The following is a 24,003-nucleotide window of genomic DNA, read 5'->3' as shown; positions in this document are numbered from 1 at the left end:
CAGACAACAATGCATCATATGTAATGTACATATATATAAAACCACCAAATATATTACATTTATTCAGACCACCACCAAATGTAAGGTATATGTCACAGCTGCCCTAAATTCACAGTATTTGTAATTAATTTTTACATTTCTATAATGGTTACTCCACCAGTATGTTCAAACTCTTTAATCAAAGTGATTAATTGCTAAAAATAATGTTGTCACCCTGTGTATTTTCAAATTTACTGTTTTATAAAACAGTTGGAAAAAAAGTAATGCACAACTTTTGAATGAAGATGACAAATTAATGGGTTTTAGAGCTATTTATTTTAGTTTATTTTATTCTGCTAAGCAAAAAACATATTGCATTGTATCAAGAGCCAGCCTTTGACCAAGTCTGTACTGACAATTTTAAATTGGTTATTTATTATTTGGATCTGCTATTTTACATTTTTTATGAATGCAGCTGTAGAAATGAGACAGAAAACAGGTCTTTAAATGTGCTCTTCATGTGCACAGCTTAATTTGCAGTATTTTTCTGCAGACCTAACAATCTAATATTCCTGCTTTCAACCATCTGTCCCAATCGACTTCAGAAAAGGAGATTAGCATAAATTTGGGGTTTTGTGACCTCCCTTACCCGGTCTCAGCGATGATCTCCGGGGCGACGTATGTCGGCGTGCCACAAACAGTGTACAGTGGTCCTTCCACCACTGTCGCCAAACCAAAATCCCCCAGCTTCAATGACTTAGTGCCATCTGGATATTCACAAACCTGCGGGATACAAATACATGAAATCTTCCCAAGGTGTACACAAAGACTGCAATCAGAGGAGGTAAACAGCTCCACAGGCTTATTTTACAAACCTGATAATCATGTTTCCAAATAAATCAGGAAGTCAACAGAAGTAATAATTACTCAGCATAATATATAAGTATAAGATACCTTTATTAGTCCCACGAGTAGGAAAATCATCAACCTATAGTTAAAACAATACAGCTTTTTTAAAAGAATGACCTAAAAGAAGTATTGTAAATAAATTACTTACAAGGTATACACTATATATTACCTTCAATTTATGTTCAAAGTATTCAAAAAAGTAAAAAATTACTCATTAAAACGTGTCATGAACTTACACTGTTCTTAAGTTAAAGTTTGCCTTACTTACGTTAGGTAATCATTTTTAATGGTAAATGGCCTGTATTTGTATAGCGCTTTACTAGTCCCTAAGGACCCCAAAGCGCTTTACACATCCAGTCATCCACCCATTCACACACACATTCACACACTGGTGATGGCAAGCTACATTGTAGCCACAGCCGCCCTGGGGCGCACTGACAGAGGCTGCCGGACACTGGCGCCACGGGGCCCTCTGACCACCACCAGTAAGCAACGGGTGAAGTGTCTTGCCCAAGGACACAATGACTGAGACTGTCCAAGCCGGGGCTCGAACCGGCAACCTTCCGATTACAAGGTGAACTCCCAACTCTTGAGCCACGATCGCCCCAAAAACACATTAAAATTGTAAATGTAAAATAAACAATGAAGAGGTGCATAGTTTGTAGACTACAGTTTATATGATTTAAAATTCAAGAAACTGTTAAAATAAAAGCTTCACAATTGTTTTTTCAACTTTTCTGAATTTAAAAAACGTAACTGCAAAATAAAATGCAAGTATTGTGAACACAATGTGTGCATGTTCGTACCAGCAGGTTCTCTGGTTTGATGTCTCGGTGTACGATGTTCATTCGGTGCAGGTACTTGATGGCTCCGGCCAGGTTGAACACCATGGCGCTGGCGTCTCGCTCGCTGTACTTTGTAGAGGAAGTGATGGCATCGAACAGATCTCCACCCTGAACAAACAAAGGCATGAAAATAATACATTTGTTGTGTTTCATAAAAAGAATAAGAGCACTGGAGTGTTAGCAACTTTTGTGGTGATTGAAAAGTTCTTCGGTTTCTTTATTTTTCTACATGAAAAACAGAGGCAGCAACAGAAGCTGAAACCTGAAAAACATTCAGTTCATAGTTTTTGCTTCAATAAGCAGCTGAAAGTTCCCAATGTAATAACACTTTCTGGAGAAAACAGGAAGAAGAGGCGAAACCTTGACGAGCTCCATGACCAGGAACAGCTGAGTGGGCGTTTCGTCCACCTCGATTAACTGGATGATGCTCGGATGTCGAACCCTCCTCAGGACCGCCACTTCATTTTCTATCAGGTGCTCCTGTTTACACACACAGAGGTTTGGTGTCTTCATCATTTCAGAGGACTTTACATAAACTCAGGATTAGTCAGAGATCAGTGAGTCTTACCTTCCCACAGCAACGAGCTTTGTCTATGATCTTCAGAGCATACTCCTGTCCTGTTGACCTGTCAGTCAAACAAAGATAAAATATTACAGAGTCACACACCTCCTGAATCCCAGTGTTGAGCTACTGCACTCAGAGGGCCACACTGAGCCTGAGAATAATACACAAAATCTGTCTGTGTTTGTTTCTTTGACCACAAACTTCTCCAAGACCATCAGAAGTTCAGCAGCCAACCTTGGCACACAGGTATATCTTCGGTCCCTTGAGGTTCTTATGTATATCACATCATGTTGCCTAGCAAACATTTAGCATTTCTGGACCTATAACACCTTATACCTTATAAAAGCATTGCAACGTTTTAATAATAACATCTAATTTATATCTACAAAACTTGAATTATGCATGATATGTCGTAACAGCATCATGTTACCTGGCAACTATCTAGCAAAGGGCTAACATGAGGCATTTTTTGCATATAAACTTCCCCTACCCCTTCTAGTTTTTGACTTTTCTCAGTGTGATTAAGTATATCAGTTTACAAACAGCAGGTGCATTCACTGAGTTATGTGATGGTTATTTACCTCTCCACGCACTCCTTCACCACAGCAAAGTTTCCGTCTCCGATCACCTTTCCAACCTTGTACTTCTCGTTGATGGTTGAGGAAGAAACTGTTCGATTGCCGTTCACTGTGAAAAGAAGACTTTTCAAATGTCACTGACTTCCTAAAGTCTGAACACACAACCTCTGAGTTAACCTGAAAGTTTCAGAGTTTGACAACTTCCTTCAAAGCATCACCTCAGAAAATCTGCTTTCAAACCCACAGAGTCACAGATGTGCTGTCATCCTTACCCCCTCCTAAGCCACTGAGCCTTTTCTCTGGGTTTTTATTTGGTCTTTTGACTTTCAAGCACTTGTGCGACCCTCAGAGTGCAAGCCAGGGAGCATGCACTGATGCCAGAGGCTCAATGCTTTCAGCCTGGCACTGGGCACACAGTGAGGTTCTCAGCCACCATGTGTACTTTTATCAAGAAGCTGTTTTTAAATAATTCACTTTGATATTCAGCCTATAGCCTCTCAGGTCTTTCAAACAGCCATCAAACTCACTCAACTTCTGTGTCATGTAGGAGCTTTTTTTTGTAAAGTTGGATCTGTTACCAAGAAGTTCACATTTCACGGTCACTGACTTCAGATATTACACTCACAAACTGCAGACTTGATTAAAAGATAAACACACCTTCACCTTCACCTTCAGCAGTGTCATCTGGCTGTTCAGCCTCTCCGTTTACATCAGTGGAGGAAGCACGACGAGGTGAGATCTGAAGACAAATGTAAGGATGAACCATTAGACATTTTCATTGCAAACAACAATTACAAATAGAAACAATCCATCAATCATCTGATCATTGTGACCTTGAGGCTGCGTCGAGTCCCGGGGCTGGTGGGGGATGGGCTGGACCTGGATGATTTTCCAGAGGTCTCATTAGCTGAAAGCAAGAAGGAAGTGATCTGATTGGTCAAAATAATTGTATACACATACCTGCATGAGTTTGAAGACAGTGATGAAGAAGTATGTGGTGGAAGAAACAGATGGTTAAGTGTGCTAAGAAATTATTCATGTACTTCATTCTTACTTGAGTGCCCATTTTCTGCAATTTAAACCTGGTCCCTTGTGAAAAAATGCCCACAATTCTACTCAGAGAACACTGACAGATGTTCATTATTCCATGTAAACAGGGACAGCCGTTTATCAGTTTAACCAGTTTGTGAAAATATTATGAAACGATCTTGCTTTGTAGCCCTTGATGTAACTAACTGAACCTATTGCAATACTAATCTAAATCCCTTTAAACCAGGGATAGGCCATGTGAGTCTTCCAGTGATATCTCTTTGTGACTATCAACACTAAATAAGACTTTTACCTACCACAGATGCATTAAATCGCTTCACTAAAAAGCAGCAGAAATCAATTACCACACATGCTTTGCCCAATTGTGGGTGCTGACACTGCACCAAGAGCTGGCACACAGTCTGCTGTGCAAATTTCACCGCTAATTTATTTATATTTTGCTGAATATTTTGCACTGAAATATGAATTTACTGTTAATCAGATCTTTGCTTTTTTGTTACGTTTTTTTCCTTTGCTCCTCCATGGCATGTTACACAAAGCGCTATGAGTGGAAAAGTGCTTTTTGAGGACACGCTGTACTGCGAGATGACATATGGCAATAAGTTTTTTTGGCTAACAGCTCTTTAGAATCACTTTGTTGGTGCAAAAATGTTATTTAATTTCTTTTAAAGTGTCTGAGATTTTTCAGAGATTCGAGTAAAGAGGCAGGAACAAGTGATGTGTTTTGCGTTTGTGTTTTGTTGCAGCAAAGTGTCTAAAGATACATTATTTTTACTACGTAAGCTGTTACCATATGTGTAGAAAACACTGGCTGATTATATGAGTTGTTAAAAAAAAAAAAAAAAAAAAGAATTTCGGTGCAAATTTTAATTTGAGTGAGAAAGCACTATGTGAATAAAGGGTTATAGTTCAGATGCCCAAGGCTGAGAAACAAGGACTTTTAGCAACACTTAGATGATAGAAGAACTGTGTATGTACTTTTTGTGACATCAACCTGACAAAAACTTCTTGTTATATCTTTCTACTGATAGTTATTAGCGGCGGTTTTCTTATTGCTTCATACCTGGACCAGGTGACTTTGTCCTGGGCGGACCTTTGGGTAGAGTCCTAGAGGAGGAGAAGCCGGAGCTGCTGGGGGTCTTGGTTGTTTTCTGAGGGGCAGATGAGCGAGAGACCTTGGTCCTGCACTCTGGAAAGAGAGAAAAGGGTCGTGTAAAACTGAGAGCTACACATTCTCTCAGTGGTTAACAGGATTGTGTTATGAGCAGGCTTTTGATGTTTTTCATATTTGTATTTGCACATGTAAACATGTAAATACAACTGAATAAACCCTCCCCCAATTTTGTGAGTCTTTGTTTTTCTTTTTACGATTCAAATAATTTGTTGTTTGCTAACAAAAAACAGAAAAACACTCTACAAACAATACAAAGATGGGTGTGCGTCTGTGTTACCATTCACAAAGGCCGGTGTTTTGCTGCTGTGTGTGAGCACAAAGTCGTCCTGAGCGTAGCGAAACTTCTCTGGACCGCAGGCCATAAACACATCGTCATCCCCGAAAAAATCCTGCAAACAGGTCAGCTGCACACACAAAGAGAAGCACACGCTGTGATTCATCAGATTTTAGGAAAAGCTGCAGCGGCATATGTGTGTTCAGAGTGTGTGTGTGTGTGTAGCAACACCAGACATTTGTGCATGTGTGTGTCTGTGAGAGAGCAACAGAGCAGATGACAGATGGGAAATTTTGAATCATGTTTACAGCTGGCAACGCTTCAATGGGCTCTGACACACACACACACACACACACACACACACACACACACACACACACACAGGCACAATGTGCTGTCTAAGGAACTGTTTTGAGGATTAAATAGAAATTGCACATCAAACTGTCCGAGATTCAGAGAGAGGGAGGAGCAAGAGAACAAAGAGTGGGAGAGGAAAAGATGCAGAAATGAAGGATGAACAAAGGTATAGGAACAGGTATAAAAGATGAGAGGTTTACAGTTAAGGCTCAGTCATCAAAGTGAAATTCATCCCTGTTTCCTCACACAAACGCTGAGACTGCTCACAGGGCTGGTTGGAATATGAATATGAAAAGATCCTCTCACATCCCAGTTTTTGACGCAAGTGATTGCTAGATTTTAATCAACCCACAGAGCCTCTCAGAGTGACTACAAACAAATTTGATTTTAGCTAATTAGCTCTTTAAGTTGTCCCAGTTTATTCATTAGTCACATTAAATCATTAAGTCCCGACTCGGCACTGTGAAGGATTCCTCTGTGGTATAGACAAGTTATTTTCCTCCCACAGTGGAGCTTCCTCCATTTCAGACTCTGGTCCGTGCTCTCAAAATGGCTCGCTATTGACCGACTGCACATATGATTGATTTAGTGAAAAAGGCAAATAGTCAAGTATTGAGAATTAGCTTATACTCATGGTCTCCGGTCATAGCTTCTAATGCTGGTGTGAAGAGGACAAAAATCTAAAACACAAAACCTTGGTGTTTTTTCAGGTTCAACAACGCAAGTGACCAATTACACTGTTGTGTGATGTGGAAGAAAACTGCACATCTCTACTCTATTTGTGTTAGGCTGAGGTCAGGGACGGGGTTAGGGTTCTGGGGTCAGAGTTTCCACATCACAAAACTATGATATCACAACAGTGTCATTGGTCACTTGTAATGTTGAAGCTGGACCAATATTGATTATGATTACCATGAGACATCTACAAAAAGAGGATATCAGACGACGCCTGCAATTACCAGGTTACCCTAGCAGCCAGTTTCTGTATCATATCAAGTATGGTGGACCACTCTCGAGCACGTGTCACGCATTTCATTCATTCATTAGTATTCCATGTTACTTTTTCCACTCATGACTTATTTGTATTTATTCTTATCAGTCACCAGTGTACACTGACAATATACAGATGAAATAACTTAATATGAGCCAAACCAATACATTAGACTAATTTCTTCACTGTTAAGCTGCTTTCCACACTCAGACAGCAACTGATACAAAGTCATTTCAATGCTGTACGGTTGCCATGGGGACCACACTCCCCCTAATGGTTCCGGAACTGGACTGAACATTCTGTGTGTGTCTGTAGCAAGGGGCTGTTCCTAGATAGCTGGTTGCTACGGTAACCACACTGCAATGTCAAAGTATGTGAATGTGTGTATGTGAAACGGGATTTCTGTCCCACTCTTTAAAGAGGCTGTACAAACTGAAGGAACAGGGCAAGGACGCACGCACGCGCACACACACACACACACACACACACACACACACACACACACACACACACACACACACACACACACACACACACACACACACACACACACACACACACACACACACACACACTCTCTCGCCTTGTTCCTGTGAGACTGACTAAATGAAATGAAGCAGTCTGAGGCAGAAAGAGAATAAAAGCCCTCATTACAATTCATGCCTTTCAAAATAAAAACATTCATTTACACAAAACTATTATTTGTTTTTTTTTTTGTTTCTGTCTGTTGATGTTGAAGTCAGCTGCATTTATTTTCAGATATAAAATACAGTATAAATACAGCAGAAAACACCAGCATGTTACTCAAGAGGTTGAAGAATTGTGTAAATAAAAAGTTCCTGCTGCTACAAGTCAGGGTTGGGCATTTCCACTACCTTATATATTTTCTATTTTCTATTACTGACAAAAATCATCCTCATTATTTTATCCTCTTACAGACAGACGACCATTTACACTCACATCTATGAGCAATTTAAAATCACAAATTAACCTAACACCACTAACTGTCTGCCATTGGACTGTTGGAGGAAGCTATGAGAGAGCCCATGTGAATATGAGGTGAACATGTGAACTCGACAGTACCAACCAACGTGCTATGTTGGTGAAGAGTTGGAGGAGGTAGGTGGGGAGAGAGAAGTCCGAGTATGTATTCCTGTTTTGTGCCAGGGCACCAAAACAAATATGAATGATAAACAAAATACTCATTCCAAGTTTTTTTAGGGTTTCATCAAATTGGTAATGCTGATTGGTGAATCCTGTTTGTGGATAGGTTAATTTTCTCTTTAAGTCTTTTATAATCTTTTCGTACTATAACTTTTCAAGTGTGATATCAGATTAATTTTTTTTAGTTCTTCTTATGAACTTTTGAAAAGGGTCAATGTTCATATATAAACTTTGCCCGGGGGAATGCTTTTAAAGTAAAAACAATGAGACTGTTAAGGAGGCAGATGCAATGGATACTTTTATTTTGAAGGAAGCGTCTGCAGAATGTGTTTTTATTTTTCCCAAGGCAATGGTGCAGCTACATCTTAACAAACGGAGACAGTTTTGTGCCTTGTGTGTGTGTTTCTGAGGGTGAACTCAGTAGACTTATGTGTAAGTGTGTGAGTGTGTGTGTACAAGTCTGAGCTGCATTCACTACAACAAGCTTCTTTCAGTCACACCGGCGCCTCGACATGCTGTCTTTGCTTTTCTTCAGCTCTCCGTTATCAGTGTCACAGTTATCTGTAACTTCAAAGACAGAGCGCGTGCATGTGTGGGGTAAAAATAACCCTGCCGTGTGATGCGTTTAAATCCTTAACCCAATATGAGCTCACAAAAGCATTTTGAGGAGGATCAGCTCCTAGTCAGACTCTGTTCAAATTAACTTCAGCTGACTGCTGCAGTTCCAGGGCTTCAAACACATGTACTTATAAAGAGCAGAGAGTGCAGATTTAAACTTCAAGGAGACTACGCTAACCACCCGTACACTTTACACTGAAAATTGCACCTTAAATGAACTCTTTTATATATGATGAATCCCAAAATGAAACACATTCCTGGAGTAATTTTATAATGAAGTGCTGTAATTTGATTTCCGCAGTCAGCCCTCGTTCACTGGCCCTGTGTTGTCTGAGTGTGCGTCAGTTTAGAGCTCAGCGAAACGGCTGAAATTACTTTAACTGTGTGTCACAGTCAGGCTGTGAACATTACCCACAGTATGTCTAGTTCAACCCATTTGTTGCTGTCATTTTTTCTAATTAAACCGTAAATTGCTGCCAAAAAATAGAGAACTTCAGAAGAGAAGATATGACACTTAAAGAATGCTGAATAGAAATCAGTGGGAGAATTCTCCACTGCTAGAGACGACAGATGTCCTGCTCCTGAACTGGGAAATGCATGAGCCATGTGTTGTCACTCTAATGCAAGTTCATGGCAGTTCTAAGTAAAGATGATGGTAAGTGGCTTTCGGTATCTATAACCTGCATTAGCATATGATGAGTGCTTTAGTGGTAGGAAGCACAAATGTTGATGGATTCTAGCTTTAATAAGAGTTTTGTGATTGGTGGTTTCAGGATCTCATTCCTGCTTTTTGCAGATGATGCAGTTCTGTTGCCTTCAGCTCCCAAAGGGGAAGTTTTTAAGTGAGTGGGAACCGCAGATAAAAATCAGCACCTTACAGTCTAAAGCCATGGTTCTCAGACAGAAAAGGGTGTGCCCAGAGGAGTGCCCACTCTGGGTGAAGAACAAGTTGTCGACCCAAGAGTTGGTGAATTCTGTGAGGTTGTCTGTTTATCAGACGATCTAAGCTCCTACATAGCCTAACGTGTAGCCATTAGGTCAGGGTGGATACCGCCAGTGGAAATAAGCTTTCTAGCAGCGTGTCTGGGCTCAGCCTTAGACACAGGGTGAAAAGTGTTTTCATGGAGGCAGCAGGCGACCATATGCTGCAAGTCTGAAATGTAGCAGCCCGAGTTTGAGTCAGAATCCCATCCCTTTGATGTGTGTCTTCACTCTCTCTCCCTGTACTCCCGTCCCCCCCAAAAATCATCTTCAGCTTTATTCTTCTAATTTCCATGAATAACTGGCTCTTATAAGGAAAAAATACAGTGGGCTAAATGAGTATAAATAGATGTCACTTTTGGTACATACACAAGATGAATCTGAAACACCTGCATTGACTCCATCAGACTAACATCGAACTGTAGAAGCACTTAATAGCTTAATAATTGATGGCACAGGATGCAGGAGTGAACTTTTCAGTCTAGAGGCAGGTGTAAATCATTACTTTGTGTTTCACTCATTAAGGATTTCCTCCTGAGCTTCCTCTAGGTGTAAGTGGGACTGAAAAGAAGTGAGCAGGCTCTCTTTAGTTCATGGATTTCTAAGTACGAGTACTTTATATGTCTATGATTATGCAGGACAGATGTGTTCTCCACTGAAGCTGCTAAAAGTCTGAAATCAATGTTTGTGTCAAAGAACAAAACAGGAACACCAAAAGTTATCAAACCTGTTTCCCGTCCAGCGTGTAGAGCTTCTTTACTGCTCCAGAGTCCAGCTTGATGGCCTCGGTGATGTCCGCCAGCACCTGTTCGAAGGAGTGCGCCGTCTTCTTGTTCAGGAGAATCCTCACTGCCTTTCGAGGCTTCACGCCGCTGCGGATCACCGTCACCAACTTGGGTTTGATGAAGTCTTTGCTCTCTCTGCCCTCTCGACTTTCGGGGCGATCTTTGGGGACGGTCGTCGACACTCCTGTGGATGCCGTGGAGGCTCCACTTGACCTTGCTGTTCCAGGCCCAGTGCTGGCACCGGGCTTCCAGCTTGGGACGGAGATCTTGGTGTAGTCGACCTTCCGGTAAGGCTCGTTGGAGGCACAAATGTAGCACTCGCCTGAGCAGCAAGGCAGGGTGTGAGGAGGAAAAGTTACATTAAAAACAAATACTGCAAAGGTTTTACAGGAGAAACTTTTGACTAAAATTTAACCAAAAACCATTAAAGCTCAATATCGTACACTGAAAAAAAAAGCATTAAATATCTCACATAGTTAACTTAAATATTAGGCTTTTATGAAATGTGTGTTCAAGGACACCAAATGCCACCAAAGACGGACGCTGTTTTAGCACGTTAATTGCAATTTCTATTTCTATTTTGTTGTGTGTTTTAACCGGGGTTAATAAAGCTATTAACTGTATCTTAATTTTCTAATGTATTTTTTATTTTAATTGTACATCAGTTTGCGACTTTGTGCCAATTAAAAGCACTTTACAAATGACCTTTACTTACATACAAAGTGTAGCAGTGGGCAATGGGCCCTGAAGTACACTTTGCAATATCAACAGCAGCATGGAGAAAGGCAGGCACGATTAATCAGCTGCCATGACTGCAGTCCTTAGGCTTTGAATTCACCACATTTAAATTATATTAAAAAATCCTTCTGCTACATTTTGTTCACCCGGAACGCAGCCCTGTTCTTCATCCTGTGCCCACTTTTTTATATCTGCAGTTCATTTCCGTGTGTCTCAGAAGTATTTTGCTGCCTTCTGTCTTTTCCTTACTTGGATTTTTATTGCATGTTCTTGGCAGTTTTTTGCATAGTACTAATCCTTTCAAGTAAAAATTAAGTTATCGGTTCTTTAATAGACCATCATCACAAAGATTGTGACCATAACAAAGCAACAATATTCAAGCAACAACTTCGATAGAAACATTAAGCAAAGTGAACTGGCTCTAAAAGGCAGCCTTGAATACAGGAAGCTATGCTGTGTCATCTGTACCTGCTGGCTGTTGTCATGGACGCAGTTAAAAGGTGAAATAAGTGAGTGATGTACAGGAGGGCGTTCAGGGTCACAGGCTTATTCGAGAGCGCGGTAATACAAGCTTTGTGCGTGACAGTGGATGAAGAGAAGGTGACAGCAGATGTCAGATTCACTCCTCTCACTCTGTCTGATCTGCTGGAAAACTGAACAGCTCGTCACTCGTCAGAGCGTTCAAGCACCCAGGCAGGAAATATGGAAATGATGAGCATGCAGTGTTTCATATCGCAGCGCAGCTCCAATTAATCTGACTGCGATGAGTATGATAATAAAATGTAAAGTCAGACTGATAATCCAGTTTAGTTTCCACATAAACTGTTATTCAAAAACAGCTTGTTTCACTTAGTGGTCATATTAGAATTAGTTATACTACCTTAACAGATGTACTAGCTATGAATAGAGCCTTATTTACATAAAGTGTTCCCTACAAAATAAAGACGTTACATTGCTATAGTTTGCAACCCAAATTAAGTAAAAAGACAGTTTAATCTATTTCTTGCAATTTTTTTGGCTGGTGGGAGGGGCTAAGAGTAGAGCTGCTATTACTACACATCAGACTGAGCTGGATGAGGTGGTGGCATCTCACTACAATGCCTCCGGGATGCTTCCTGGGAGTCTTACTGGCAGGAGGCTTCAGGGCAGACCCAGGACATGCCAGAGAGATTATGTCTCTCATCTCAGCTGGCCTGGGAATGCTGCAGTGTCTCTCCCAAGAAGAGCCGAAGGTGGTGGCTGGTCTCTGCTTACACTGCTGCCTCTGAAACCCAGTCAGTAACCAGCAGGAAATAAGCAGTGGAAACCTAAGAACGCCACCATTCAAACCCTTTTAATTCAAGGGGTTCTTTTTTTGTATTGTTTTTTTTTTTTTTTAAACTACAGCTTCAACATGTTGAGATCTCCAAAATCTGCCAGGAGTGGTTAGAAAATGATCATATTATTAGGGGCAAATTATGGCTGACCTATTATTTAAAGACACTTTTAAACACACTATAATTAAAAAATTTCTTCTGCATCAATGATCTCATTGTCACATTAAAGGGGAAAAGAACCTGTTATCATTTGACATAGACCAAGGTTTCATTTTCAGATTATCAGTCCAAAATCCAATATTTTAAATTTACAGTCCAAAAACATTCAGTTGGGGGGGGGGTGTTAGGTTAACTGATCATTTTAAAATTGACCATGCGTTTGAATGAGAGTCTCTGTGTTAGCCCTGCAACAGCCCGATGCACCCCGCCTCGAATTTCTCACCCCATCCCACAACCCAGAACTGGATAAGCAGAAGAAAATGGACAGATATACATCCATGATGTGACCATCACTTCACTGCTTGTGCTTATAGAATCAGAATCAGAATACTTTATTGATCCCTGGGGGAAATTATTTTTTGTTACAGTGCTCCATTTTAAACCAACATTAAGACAAGACAGACAATACGCTAACTAAGAATAGTACAATATATATATATATATATATATATATATATATATAAACACCCAGCACGCCCCTGCGGGCGGTTTATCCTTCAAGCTCGGGTCCTCTACCAGAGGCCTGGGAGCTTGAGGGTCCTGCGCAGTATCTTAGCTGTTCCCAGGACTGCGCTCTTCTGGACAGAGATCTCCGATGTTGTTCCTGGGATCTGCTGGAGCCACTCGCCTAGCTTGGGAGTCACCGCACCTAGTGCTCCGATTACCACGGGGACCACCGTTACCTTCACCCTCCACATCCTCTCGAGCTCTTCTCTGAGCCCTTGGTATTTCTATATATATATATATTTCTATATATATATATATATCTATTTCTATATATATATATATATATCTATATATATATATATATATATATATATATATATATATATATATATATATATACACACACACATATACATACACATAGTGCCTCCAAAACACATCACACCCTTCATGTCCAGGACTGCATGACAACTCTGAAGGTGTCCTGTACAGCCTGGCACCAGGACATTAGTAGCAGATCGTTAAATTTGTGAGCTGGAGCCACCATAGATCATAGCTGCTGTTTTTGTTTTTAATGTTTTTCCTCATCAGCATCTGCATGAAAAGGAAATGCCTAAGATTCAAGAAACAAAAAATATTTGACATTTTGCTGATCAGAAACAACTAAACTATTAAAATAGATGTTCCCTTTGGCAATTTTAACTTTTATGGCACAGTTTTTGATGTATGTAAAGAAAGAAAAGGATGAACAATAAAGTTCTACCAATGATGACAAACAGTTTAATTCCTTTATTATCCTCTTACTTAGATTAGCGACTAATGTGCATGTGCCTAAATTTATTTGAGCTTTAAATCTGTCATCAGTTAAATCCATTGGGCTGTTTGTATAAAGAGTTTTTAAATATAAGATAAAATTATAAATTATACTAAGGCTCCAGCAGACTGCAGCTGATCACATGTACAACAGCCTCCAGCCACATATCCTGTTTTACCATATATGGTTAAAAATGGCTCACCTAACACTCCCCTCTCTCTTCGTCTTTATCTCACTACCTTTCCAACGTGCACACCTTTCACTCTCTTTTAAAATCAGACACACGCTTATCTGTGCCAGCAAGCCTCTAGTAAAATGCCCCTTTTTTCCTCCCTTTGTTTCATCCCCATTACATGTTGACACACACACTCTTTCTCTGCAGGTATTGTGTGTGTGACCTTGTCTCTCCACATGCAGGCTTTCACTTTGCAATTCAAACCAGATGGACAGGATTGCTGCAGGTATTCATTCAAATACCTCAGTGACTAAACACAGAAGCACCGTCTGTGTGTCGATACGACATTAGAGCTGAGACACCGGCACAGTCTCTGTTCAGGAGCTGTTTAATGTAAAGACGCGACAAACGGGAAATTTAATGAAGGGTACTTTTAATATTTCAGCTTTTAAGGTTAAGAAATTATTGCATTGATTAATTAACAAACATTTGCAGCTTATTTGTGGAGTTTGTGACAATTTTTTAAGCATTAGTTTCAAAATAAAAACTTTTCTGAAGCTATTGTCTTTATTATTTTTATTGTGTCCATTAAATTCACTTGACTCAAGGTTTTTTTGTCTATAAAAAGCTACAGATTGCACCTTCGTGGCTTTTTATAGACAAAAAATAGACCTTCACCCAGGAGACTGAGGTTTGAGCCCCCTTTTCCCTATTACTTTTAGACTTTTTTGTTTTGTTTCATTTTAATTAGGATTTAATAAAACAACATGCTTTACAAAATCTTATAATTTAAAAGCAATGGAAAAGGATTCAAATAAGATTAAAATCAAGAAGGTTTAAACACTTAAAACCATTTTTGTGTGATTATATTGTTAAAAATAGGGGAAAATTTTAAAAGTTCAAAGAAACTTCCTAGTGATTCATTAATGATGAAGCAAACCAGACTTCCTCAAGCACTGAAATGGTTTAGTTGGGTTTTCTAAAACATGCTTTGGATTAAAAATAATAATAATTTTATTACAACCATAAAACATGATGTATATGAGCTGATTGTTATGGCTGCTGCCAAGCCTAGAAAAACCTGAAAGGTTATGATATTTGAAATCTCTGTCACAGTACTTTTGAAATGCTAAACCAATAATCTTGACATTCAGCAGGACACACTCAGATCAATCATCCCAGTGCATTAGCTGCTTTCCAGCAAAGCTAATCAGATAATCCATGTTTCCCCCTCTGTTACAGCTCGAATACTCAGTTAAGTTGTGAGCGATGACTTTTCCACTTCACACTCGCAGCTTTGAGCCGCTGTGGTCTGTTTGTCGTTGTTAAGTGCTTAAGAGCGATGCATCTGTCTTTTAGTAGATCTCCGGCTGAACAGCTTCCTGGCACTAACGCTCATCAGAGGACATTAAACCAGTCACTCATCAATATTGATGATAAGTGATGTTACTCAGCCACTGGTCTGTTTCTCACTAAATGACTTTAGGGCAACAGGATGAGCAGAGTGAGTGGATCTCGGAGTTGCTGTTAAATTATCCAGGAATATTGTTCGTGCGTATAAATTTTAGATGTGGAAGACTTATGAGCATTTATGAGATACATGCTTCTTTATAAGATAAAGTACACTTGAAGTTTACAAGAGGATATTGGAGACAGGATATAACACATAATGATGGGTCATTAGATGACTGTGCACTGAATATGTGAAGGCATTAGTGGAACTGCTCAGTTTGGTCTTCTAGATATTATCTTTATTACTGTAATTACGTCACAATAATTTTGAGGGGTTAAAAAGTGCTTGAAAAATTCTGTCAAAAGTGGTAAAAACTTACATAGTTAAAAGGTTTTATACACAAGATGTTTCAAAATTGTTCTGTGTCTATAGCACCATTATAGCATATCAATAACATAGCCCACACGAAACCCAACAGGAAGTCCATTTTTACGGCATTTGCACTAAGCTGAAGTTTTGCCATTTCAAGGCATTATTCTTTAGAATAGTCATTTGTCAAACATTGGCAAAAAACTGCAATGTTAATCCCATTGAAGATTTTGAGCTAATTATTCACATAATATATGGGCAGTCCAATCTAAACATCTAGGTGATGCTAAATGACGAAGCTGGTGGGCTTTCCCTGAACGGTCTGTTGGCAACAGCAAAAAACAAACAAACAAAAAAACCCACAACTGTAATTGTTGGATATTCTGTAATGTCACACGTTGGGCAAAACAATTGATGGATGCATGTGTGCAACAGCCAGTTATCCATCCTGGGCTTAAAATATCCACAGGAAGCAGGTAGACCTATCAAAGGTGTGTGATCCCAATCATCACTGCCGGCAGTTTCAATTAACTGGATATCAGTTTAAAAGAGAAAGGAGTGTGACTAGATGGTGGGAAGGTATCATTTTCAATAAAATGTTAAAAAACACAATTTTCCTTTGCTTCAACTTTAATGAGCTATGCGTTTACTGGTGGGTTCAGTTATCCCACATACATACAGTGTCACCATGGACAAAATCTATGGTAGAGATGATGGGATACGTCCCTAAGATACCTAAGTACCTTAAATTGCTCCCACCAGAATTTAACCAACACATATGCACTTATTTATTAATCACAAGCTTTACTTGGAGTCTCCAGCTTAAAATCTTCAATAGGATTAACACTGCTGTAAATCTGCATGTGCATAAAAACTACACAGGGACAACTTCACCAAATTACAGGATATATAGTGTCAGGGGTCGATTCAGTAGTGGACAACATGATACTTTTTATACAGAAACAGCTGTACACCTCAGACAGGTCCTGGGTTATTTCCCCAATGAATATTAAAACCGATATACCCTTGAGCATTACTGTATTGATTATGTACTTATCAGTCTGCTGTTGATGTACACAGAAATAAATAATTCAAGCATGTTTGGATAACAAAAGCCAAGAGGGAGCCGAGAGGAAGGAAACATGAGGAAGTTTAAACAAGACAGGCCACTTGATTGATCTGTGGTGAGAGTAATCAACTGAAGTCTGCACAAAATTATGACTCAGTGACAAATGACTACTGTATATTTATTTTAAGGATATGCAACATTTGCAGACAAAACAAAGATTCAATAGTCAGCAAGACCACTGCTAATATAAAGCACCTGACATCAAAAATCTGACAAAGGGAACAAATGTGTAGGTGGTCAACTAGGAATGGAAATGGCTATAGACCAATTTTGACTAATTTTATGATGACAAATGATCCAGGAGATCAGATGCTTTCGACAAAGACATTATTGATGAGTATTGGCAGAGTAAATAGGGATCAAATTAAAGAATGCCCTAACCACAATCCAGATAATAGTCTTAAAATATTTGTACTAACCACAGTAAGTGTGCACCCATAGCCTACTAAAGCGTGACATTTTCTACCTCAGCTGGGCATTTTTGCTCATTGCCTAAAGGTTTGTGATTGACAAGTTGTTAGAAAATGAAAACCAAGCTGCCAGTCTTACCTTCCACCAGCTCATCCATACTGGTGATCTTCTTGCTGCCATCTATAGTGTAGATCACCCGCACTCCTTGAGGCAGATGCAGGTTATCCGCCAACGAGCGTGTGAGCTCCATTAGCAGAGCGTCGTACGATCTGAACCGGTCACTAGAAACAGCGTACACCAGGCCCTTAAAGTACCGGTCTCCGTTGCGATAAAACCGGACCTTTTTGGCTCGTTTCTCCGAGGTGAGCGCCTGCAGGGTGCGGGTCCGGTAGTAGCTGCAGTTGGCGCTGTGAGCAGGACTAGGGACCAGGCTGCTGCCCCTGGAGCTCGGGCCAGACCCTCCACCACCAGCACTGCTGGTGGAATCATCTCTCTTGGCCCGGGTGGAGCGTCCTCGCCGAACCTTGTCACGTTCGTCAAAATGCTCCAACTCGAGGGTCTTACTCAGAGACATGGCGGATAACAGTCCAGTAACATTCAACGAAATCCGTGCTAGAAAAGAATCATCCTTCAAACAGCAGGAAAAAGTTTATCCAAGCTATGTAGTCCAGATCTTGCTCACGTATAGATAATGTGATAAGTAATCCCTAAAAAATGTGTTATAACTTGGAGACTTCCTTCCAGTAGATAGATTCTCATAGACCAGCTGTAGTCCTAAGACTTCTAAGATGATCTGTAGTCCAGTTGGCCTGAACGAAGAACCAGCACTGTGGCAATCACACCAGTCATGGTTCATTTAAATCAACTGAAATCTTCATAATCCAGGTGAAATCCCCAAAACTACATCAGGTCACTTTGATGTAAATCCAGCTTAAGTCAGAACTCAAAAATATCCTTTATCCAATTTAAAAATCCTTAAAAATCATGTATTATGTTCATGCTCTAATCCGTGATGTCCACTGGTCAATAAGTTTGGGGTTGTAACTGTAAGGTTTTTGTTTCACCTTATTTTTAGCAAATTCAATGTGAATGTGAAGGCAAGTCTGATCCTTGAATTACAGATTTTTCCCACCAAGGCTAAACCTCCACTTGATTATCTGTCTGTCCTCACAGTCACCTACCTGCAGTGTCAGGAACGCAGCTGTAACGTCAGTGATCTGGCTTTGAACTCAGTACTTTGAATGAACAGACCTTAGACAACCCATTCAATCGACTCCAGGTTTAGATCTGGGCCAGTGCCTCGAAGTCCCTCTAATCCTGCTTGATTTGGGATTTATGTCTCATTCACAATTTCTCTTCTAGTGTCCTCACCATCCCTCCGTCACTGGGGAAAAAAAGAAGAAATGACAATCACATGGTTTTACTGACAAGACAGAAGTCACCATCATCTCGAGAACAGCCTCCAACTCTATACCAGTGCAGACATAGAGCAGGAATTCATTTTTAAAAAGGTCATTTTGTATAAAACCATGTAATTAAGAGTCGGTATTGCTTGCACATAGTTTGCTTTTATTTAATTATTCAATATTTTATAAACAAAAATAATTTTTAATTTTGATTAAATTAAACCAGTGTTAAAAAAAAACTTTAAAAGTTAGATTTTACAACATTTTTAAATTATTTAGAAAGCACCAAAAACCATGTGAGGAAACAGCTATGACTTTTCCTGTCATGTCTGATACTGAAATTTTTTAGGGCTGAGCTGTCATCTCACAGAGTACCGCGTCAAACCACCCCCAAAAATCCAGTGGGCATCCAAACTGCCCTGAGTCAAACATGACACCTAAAAGCATCATGCAAGTTAACATTTGCACAGTTTTGTCACTCTCTCTTCGCTGACTTGCTTTGGTAGTTAGAAGAGCTCAGAGAGTTTTTAAACAAAAAACATAGAAATATTAGATTAATGAGAGGTCGTCCTTCAACAAACCAATATAAGATTAAATACATAGTAGAACAGAACTCTGGGAAAACACTGGCTCATCTTGGACTCATTCCTGGTTCACATATGTCAGGATGCACAGAGCAGATGCGGAGGGCAGGAAGTCAAACACAGGAGACATTTTAAAAACAAAAGACCTGAAGCTTTTTAAGGCATGAACACTAAATGCTCCACCCCTGAAACACCTGTAATGTCAATCTGTGAAAAAGATAGAACCAAGACTTGATATCGAGGGAAAAAAAGTTGACTAAACCTTTTTTTCCCTCGATATCAAGTCTTGGATGGAATATTGTGGCAACATCTGAGACTCACAGCCTGCTGGGCTTCATTCGATCACAACCATTTAAATTAGCTATCAATCCCAAACCATATTTAAAATGAATACATGTGTTTGTTTTCTTCATGCAATAATAAAATAAATATTCCTTGTCCTGAAAGAGTCACTGGTCCACAACAGTACCTGAAAACGTCAGCATCTGTCGGTCTACAGTGCAGTTTTTGCCATTGTGCCACAAACACTGTTGACTGGGGTAATTCTAGCACTGTGTCCACTATGTTTGCAGGGTCTGTCAGAGGCACGCACCCGTGAAATTTCCAACTGCCCATAAACTTTCTGGCAAAAATGCTGCCACCTTGTGGTGATGGTCTTTATTGCATTTTGCAGTGCGTTTACAAAAAGTACCTTTAAGGAGCTGGCCCGAGCAGAATGGCCTTCTATTGAAGATCATTAAGACCCCGCCCCCCACGATAAATTGCACATGCACATCAGGACTGATAGGCATCATACAGTCAATGTGTTCAAATGTGTGACATAAATTTGGCTGCACAGCCACTGTGGGAGAATTGCATCGATTTCCAGTGTTATTAGATTTAGCTTAAGCCCAATGAGAAATAAAACCCTGCAGATGAAATGCTTATAAAACCCGTGCTCTCTCGCTCTCTCTCTCTCTCTCTCTCTCTCTCTATCTGATAACAGAATTGACTTTATCCATCTATCCGCCCTAACACTGCTAAGCTGGCTGACAGCGTCATTCAAACACACACACGTACACTGAAAGGGAGGCACCTACCAATAATGCCGAGGAACCGGTTTGTTGCTATGGAGCGTTTCTCCTCTTTCCCCTCCTCGGTGCTCTGGTTACGGTCTGCTCCGGGGGCTCCCGGCGTGCTGAACCACTCTAACCGAGCTGTTCCGGGTCCGTCGGCTGACCTGGGATACAGGGATGCAGGAGGGAGGCTACACCGGTGGACCGGGATGCACCGAGTCAGGCAGCATGGCCGCTGCTGCAGACAGACACCGGCTGAGGCTCACCCCCGCCCTTCCCTTCTCTCCGCGGCTGTACGTGATGACAGCGTCCCTCCTCCTCCTCCTCCTCCTCCTCTTCCTCCTCTCTGTCTGTCTTTGTCCATCTCGCTCTACCGTGTCTCTCCTCCCTGCCTTTTGTCTGACTCTCCCTCAAATTAAACTTACTTTTCTGTCGTTATTGTTTTATGACAAGGGGTGTCAAACATACGGCCCAGTGCCATGCGGTGGGCCCCCATAGGGTCCAGTTCGGCCCACCGCATGGCACTGGTAATTGCGCGAGTTGTCATTAAAAATATTGCTCTTTATATCCAAGATTCAAGGTTTACATTTTTTTTATATTTTTTTTACAAAAATTTTACATGGATAGATTCAAGGATTAAAAAAAATCTACAAAAATCTACATGGATACCGGATCATTTAGTGTACGATTTATAATTATTTGGTGCATGAACTTAAAAAACCATTCATTTAATTGTCTTTAGGAAATTCTAAAATGATGTAAATTGTGTCTAATTGTTATATATATTTTTTAAATTATATTTTACACGTTTAACACAGAATAGCTGCAAACTAGAAAGGGCACCACGAGTACATGTCTGTGCAAATCACTCGAAAGTTCTTTATTTTCATAGTGAATAAAACATGTAGCAGCTTAAAAGCTTAAAAATAGCCACTAAAAATCCCAATTTAAATTTCACTGAAGTCAATCTAAAGATCGAGGGTACTGGCAAAAAGCAGTGTTGGCAAAGAAGCATGATTTCTTTATTTACTTCGAAATGTAGTAAATATGAAAAACGTTACTATTCTTAGACAAATCTAAGATTTTTTTTTTCTGAAAAACGTCTGTAAAAGTGAATGAAAACTTTCACCACAAGGTGGTAGCATTTTAACAGAAAGTACCAGCCACTTAGCAAAGGATTACTTACAAAAGGCTGTGAGACCCATATGACGTCTATTAAAGTCCGACTTTTCTCTGAGGCTGAAAGCCTGCTCTACTGGATTATGTAACAGAATAATCCCAAGACACTGATTTTTAAAGCACATGTTTCCCACTTGTAAAGACAAAGACTTCTTACATTTGCATATATTGTGAGGGAAAACAATATTTACTTTAAAGTGTGCACAGTGCTGCACCGAGCAAACAAAAAATGGGACTATATTGTATGTGCAGGGCATCACTGGACATCGTGTCACTTCAGCCACAGATCCTTGCAGCATAACAGGCTCACAGCTACAAATCAATATATTTGATAGCATGCAGACAATAGAAACATTATCTGTCTAGCTTGCTCATAAAAACATACACAACCATTTCTACTTACTACTTTGCTTTAATTTCCTGAAACATCTGATGTGCTCTGATGATCTGAAGTAACAAACTTTACTGAAGACTCTAATTTTTAAATAAGAGGCCCTGAAAAGGACTGAAGCAGCTGAGAAAAACGTTTTTTTTTATCACAACATTAATGATGTTCCATAGTTAGTTACATAGAGATCAGATTTTTTAATAGCAGAGGGAACTTAGGTTTTTCATTTAAACAGATTTAGTTACGTTTAAATACAGATGTAGATGATAATGTAGACCAAGAGGAAAACTATAGATGTTCTTCTTTCTGTATTTGTGTTTTTCTTTCACTTCCTGTACTCCATACACAGTACAGCTTACTGTCCTTTTAATGCAGTGTTATAACTCATGTTTGCAACATGAGTCTCAATAATAACTAAATATATAACTCACAAAAAGGTCTGCAACACTTAATTGCAAAGTGATTATTGTAAGAACCACGGCTTATAAATAAGTAATAGTGAATGATTATAATGGTAGAAGTAATAAATAATTCTGCTCAATCTTAATATTTGATGAAGCTGTGGTGGACACAGCTGTGGGAGTCAGTGAAGCAGGCTGGAGCTGTAAAACCATTAAGAAAGCCTGAAACTAACTCACCAGGCACGCATCAGGAGGAATAATTAAGAACAGATGGCATCAACAAAAACATGAAGGCAGCATTAAATAAGAATAAAGACCCACACATGAACCCAAAAACTGAAATTTAACAAACTGAGGTTTTGAGTAAACAACAGACCCGTTAGAATGATGGAGCAAAATTTAATCCAGTCAAAGAAGTAGAAATAAAATGAAATATTAACTAAGGATCAACATTAACACCAGTAAAATTAATAAAACTCTCCAACAACAATAAATGAAATAAATAGAAATGACATGAAATGCAAATTAAGACCAGGAAAGACAACTGAAAAGGTTAAACTGTGCTTTTAACTTTTGTTTGAAATGCTGCTAATATTGGAAAACGCCTAACATGAGTCAGTAGGTTATTCCAGCAACTTGTAGCATAAACAGGCAAAAACATGTTGATCAGTGTGGGATCAGAAGACCTGTTCCTGAAAGGTTGAGCTGGTTTCATAGTTCTGAGAGATATCTAAATCCAGTACTTTGCAGGACCTTAACAAAAATAAAAACTTATAAACGAGCCCTAAATGTACCTGTGTTGCCCTCGGCTCAGGTGTTATAGGGTCCCGTTTAATTGTTTCAAACTAAGACACAGGTCCTGAAAATGTCCTTTTTACTTCAAGCAGAGAACATCATAAATTAGCCAAGACATCATACAGTACTGCCTCATGTTAAGTTATTTGTACTTTGTTTATGTGGACCAATAAGAAACAATGATTTTGGATGACCGTAAAACGCTTTACAATACCACTATTCATTCACTCTTACATTCATACACTGGTGGAGGCAAGCTACAGTTGTAGCTACAGCTGCCCTGGGGCAGACTGACAGAAGCGAGGCTGCCATATCGCGCCATCTGCCCCTCTGGCCAACACCAGTAGGCAAGTAGGGTAAAGTGTCTTGCCCAAGGACACAACGACCAGGACAGAGAGCCGAGGGATCGTAAAACTATGTCAGTTTTTTTTTAATGATTACTTAAAGATATGTGTTGATGTAATATTTTTAAATTGCCCAACTTCATTTTCTGTTTTGGTCTGAAAAGTTCAGTTTGACTGTAGTTTTCTGTTGTGTTTATAGGACATGAATTTCCAATCTAGTGTCCACTTTAGGCAAACTATAAGTTTGAAGATATGAGGGAAACTCAGAATTTAACGTGTTCCTAAATACAGTTAGTACTGGCAGAGAAGATGTGGCAAGTTTTCCATGGCTCTAACCCACATATACTCTGCTGCTCAACCCACAAATGTATTGAGGACATATGTATTTATAATGCTAAGTTTATTAGGAGAGGTGGGGAGACAATGTGCACTGTCACAATGACAGGGGAGTTAAAAACAACATTAAATAAAACTTTTAAACAACTGAATCCCAAACCAGTAAATATACCT

General features: G+C 39.7%; 1 protein-coding gene across 1 annotated transcript in view; it reads right to left on the bottom strand.

Annotated features, from left to right (window-relative positions):
- LOC147334851 (serine/threonine-protein kinase DCLK2-like) overlaps positions 1-20,662 on the bottom strand; it is a 28,440-nt gene extending 7,778 nt beyond the window's left edge. Inside the window, exons 1-12 of the mRNA XM_086286870.1 lie at positions 20,411-20,662; positions 17,480-18,725; positions 10,213-10,592; positions 5,378-5,504; positions 4,990-5,115; positions 3,710-3,783; positions 3,534-3,615; positions 2,880-2,985; positions 2,302-2,359; positions 2,094-2,213; positions 1,695-1,841; positions 629-762 (exon numbers count right to left, since the gene is read on the bottom strand). Coding sequence (XP_086142996.1) covers positions 629-762; positions 1,695-1,841; positions 2,094-2,213; positions 2,302-2,359; positions 2,880-2,985; positions 3,534-3,615; positions 3,710-3,783; positions 4,990-5,115; positions 5,378-5,504; positions 10,213-10,592; positions 17,480-17,915 — 1,790 coding nt within the window. The 5' untranslated portion in view covers positions 17,916-18,725; positions 20,411-20,662. The remainder of the gene's footprint in view (positions 1-628; positions 763-1,694; positions 1,842-2,093; positions 2,214-2,301; positions 2,360-2,879; positions 2,986-3,533; positions 3,616-3,709; positions 3,784-4,989; positions 5,116-5,377; positions 5,505-10,212; positions 10,593-17,479; positions 18,726-20,410) is intronic.
- Between the last annotated feature and the right edge of the window lie 3,341 nt (positions 20,663-24,003).

The sequence above is a fragment of the Aulonocara sp. 'chitande type north' Nkhata Bay genome, linkage group LG3, assembly GCF_057382095.1.
Source record: "Aulonocara sp. 'chitande type north' Nkhata Bay isolate Kocher_YH1m ecotype deep benthic linkage group LG3, A_spYH_male_GT1.1, whole genome shotgun sequence".
Taxonomy (NCBI): domain Eukaryota; kingdom Metazoa; phylum Chordata; class Actinopteri; order Cichliformes; family Cichlidae; genus Aulonocara; species Aulonocara sp. 'chitande type north' Nkhata Bay.
The sequence above is the reverse complement of the archived record's forward strand: the minus strand, read 5'-3'. Positions and strand labels throughout refer to the sequence as shown.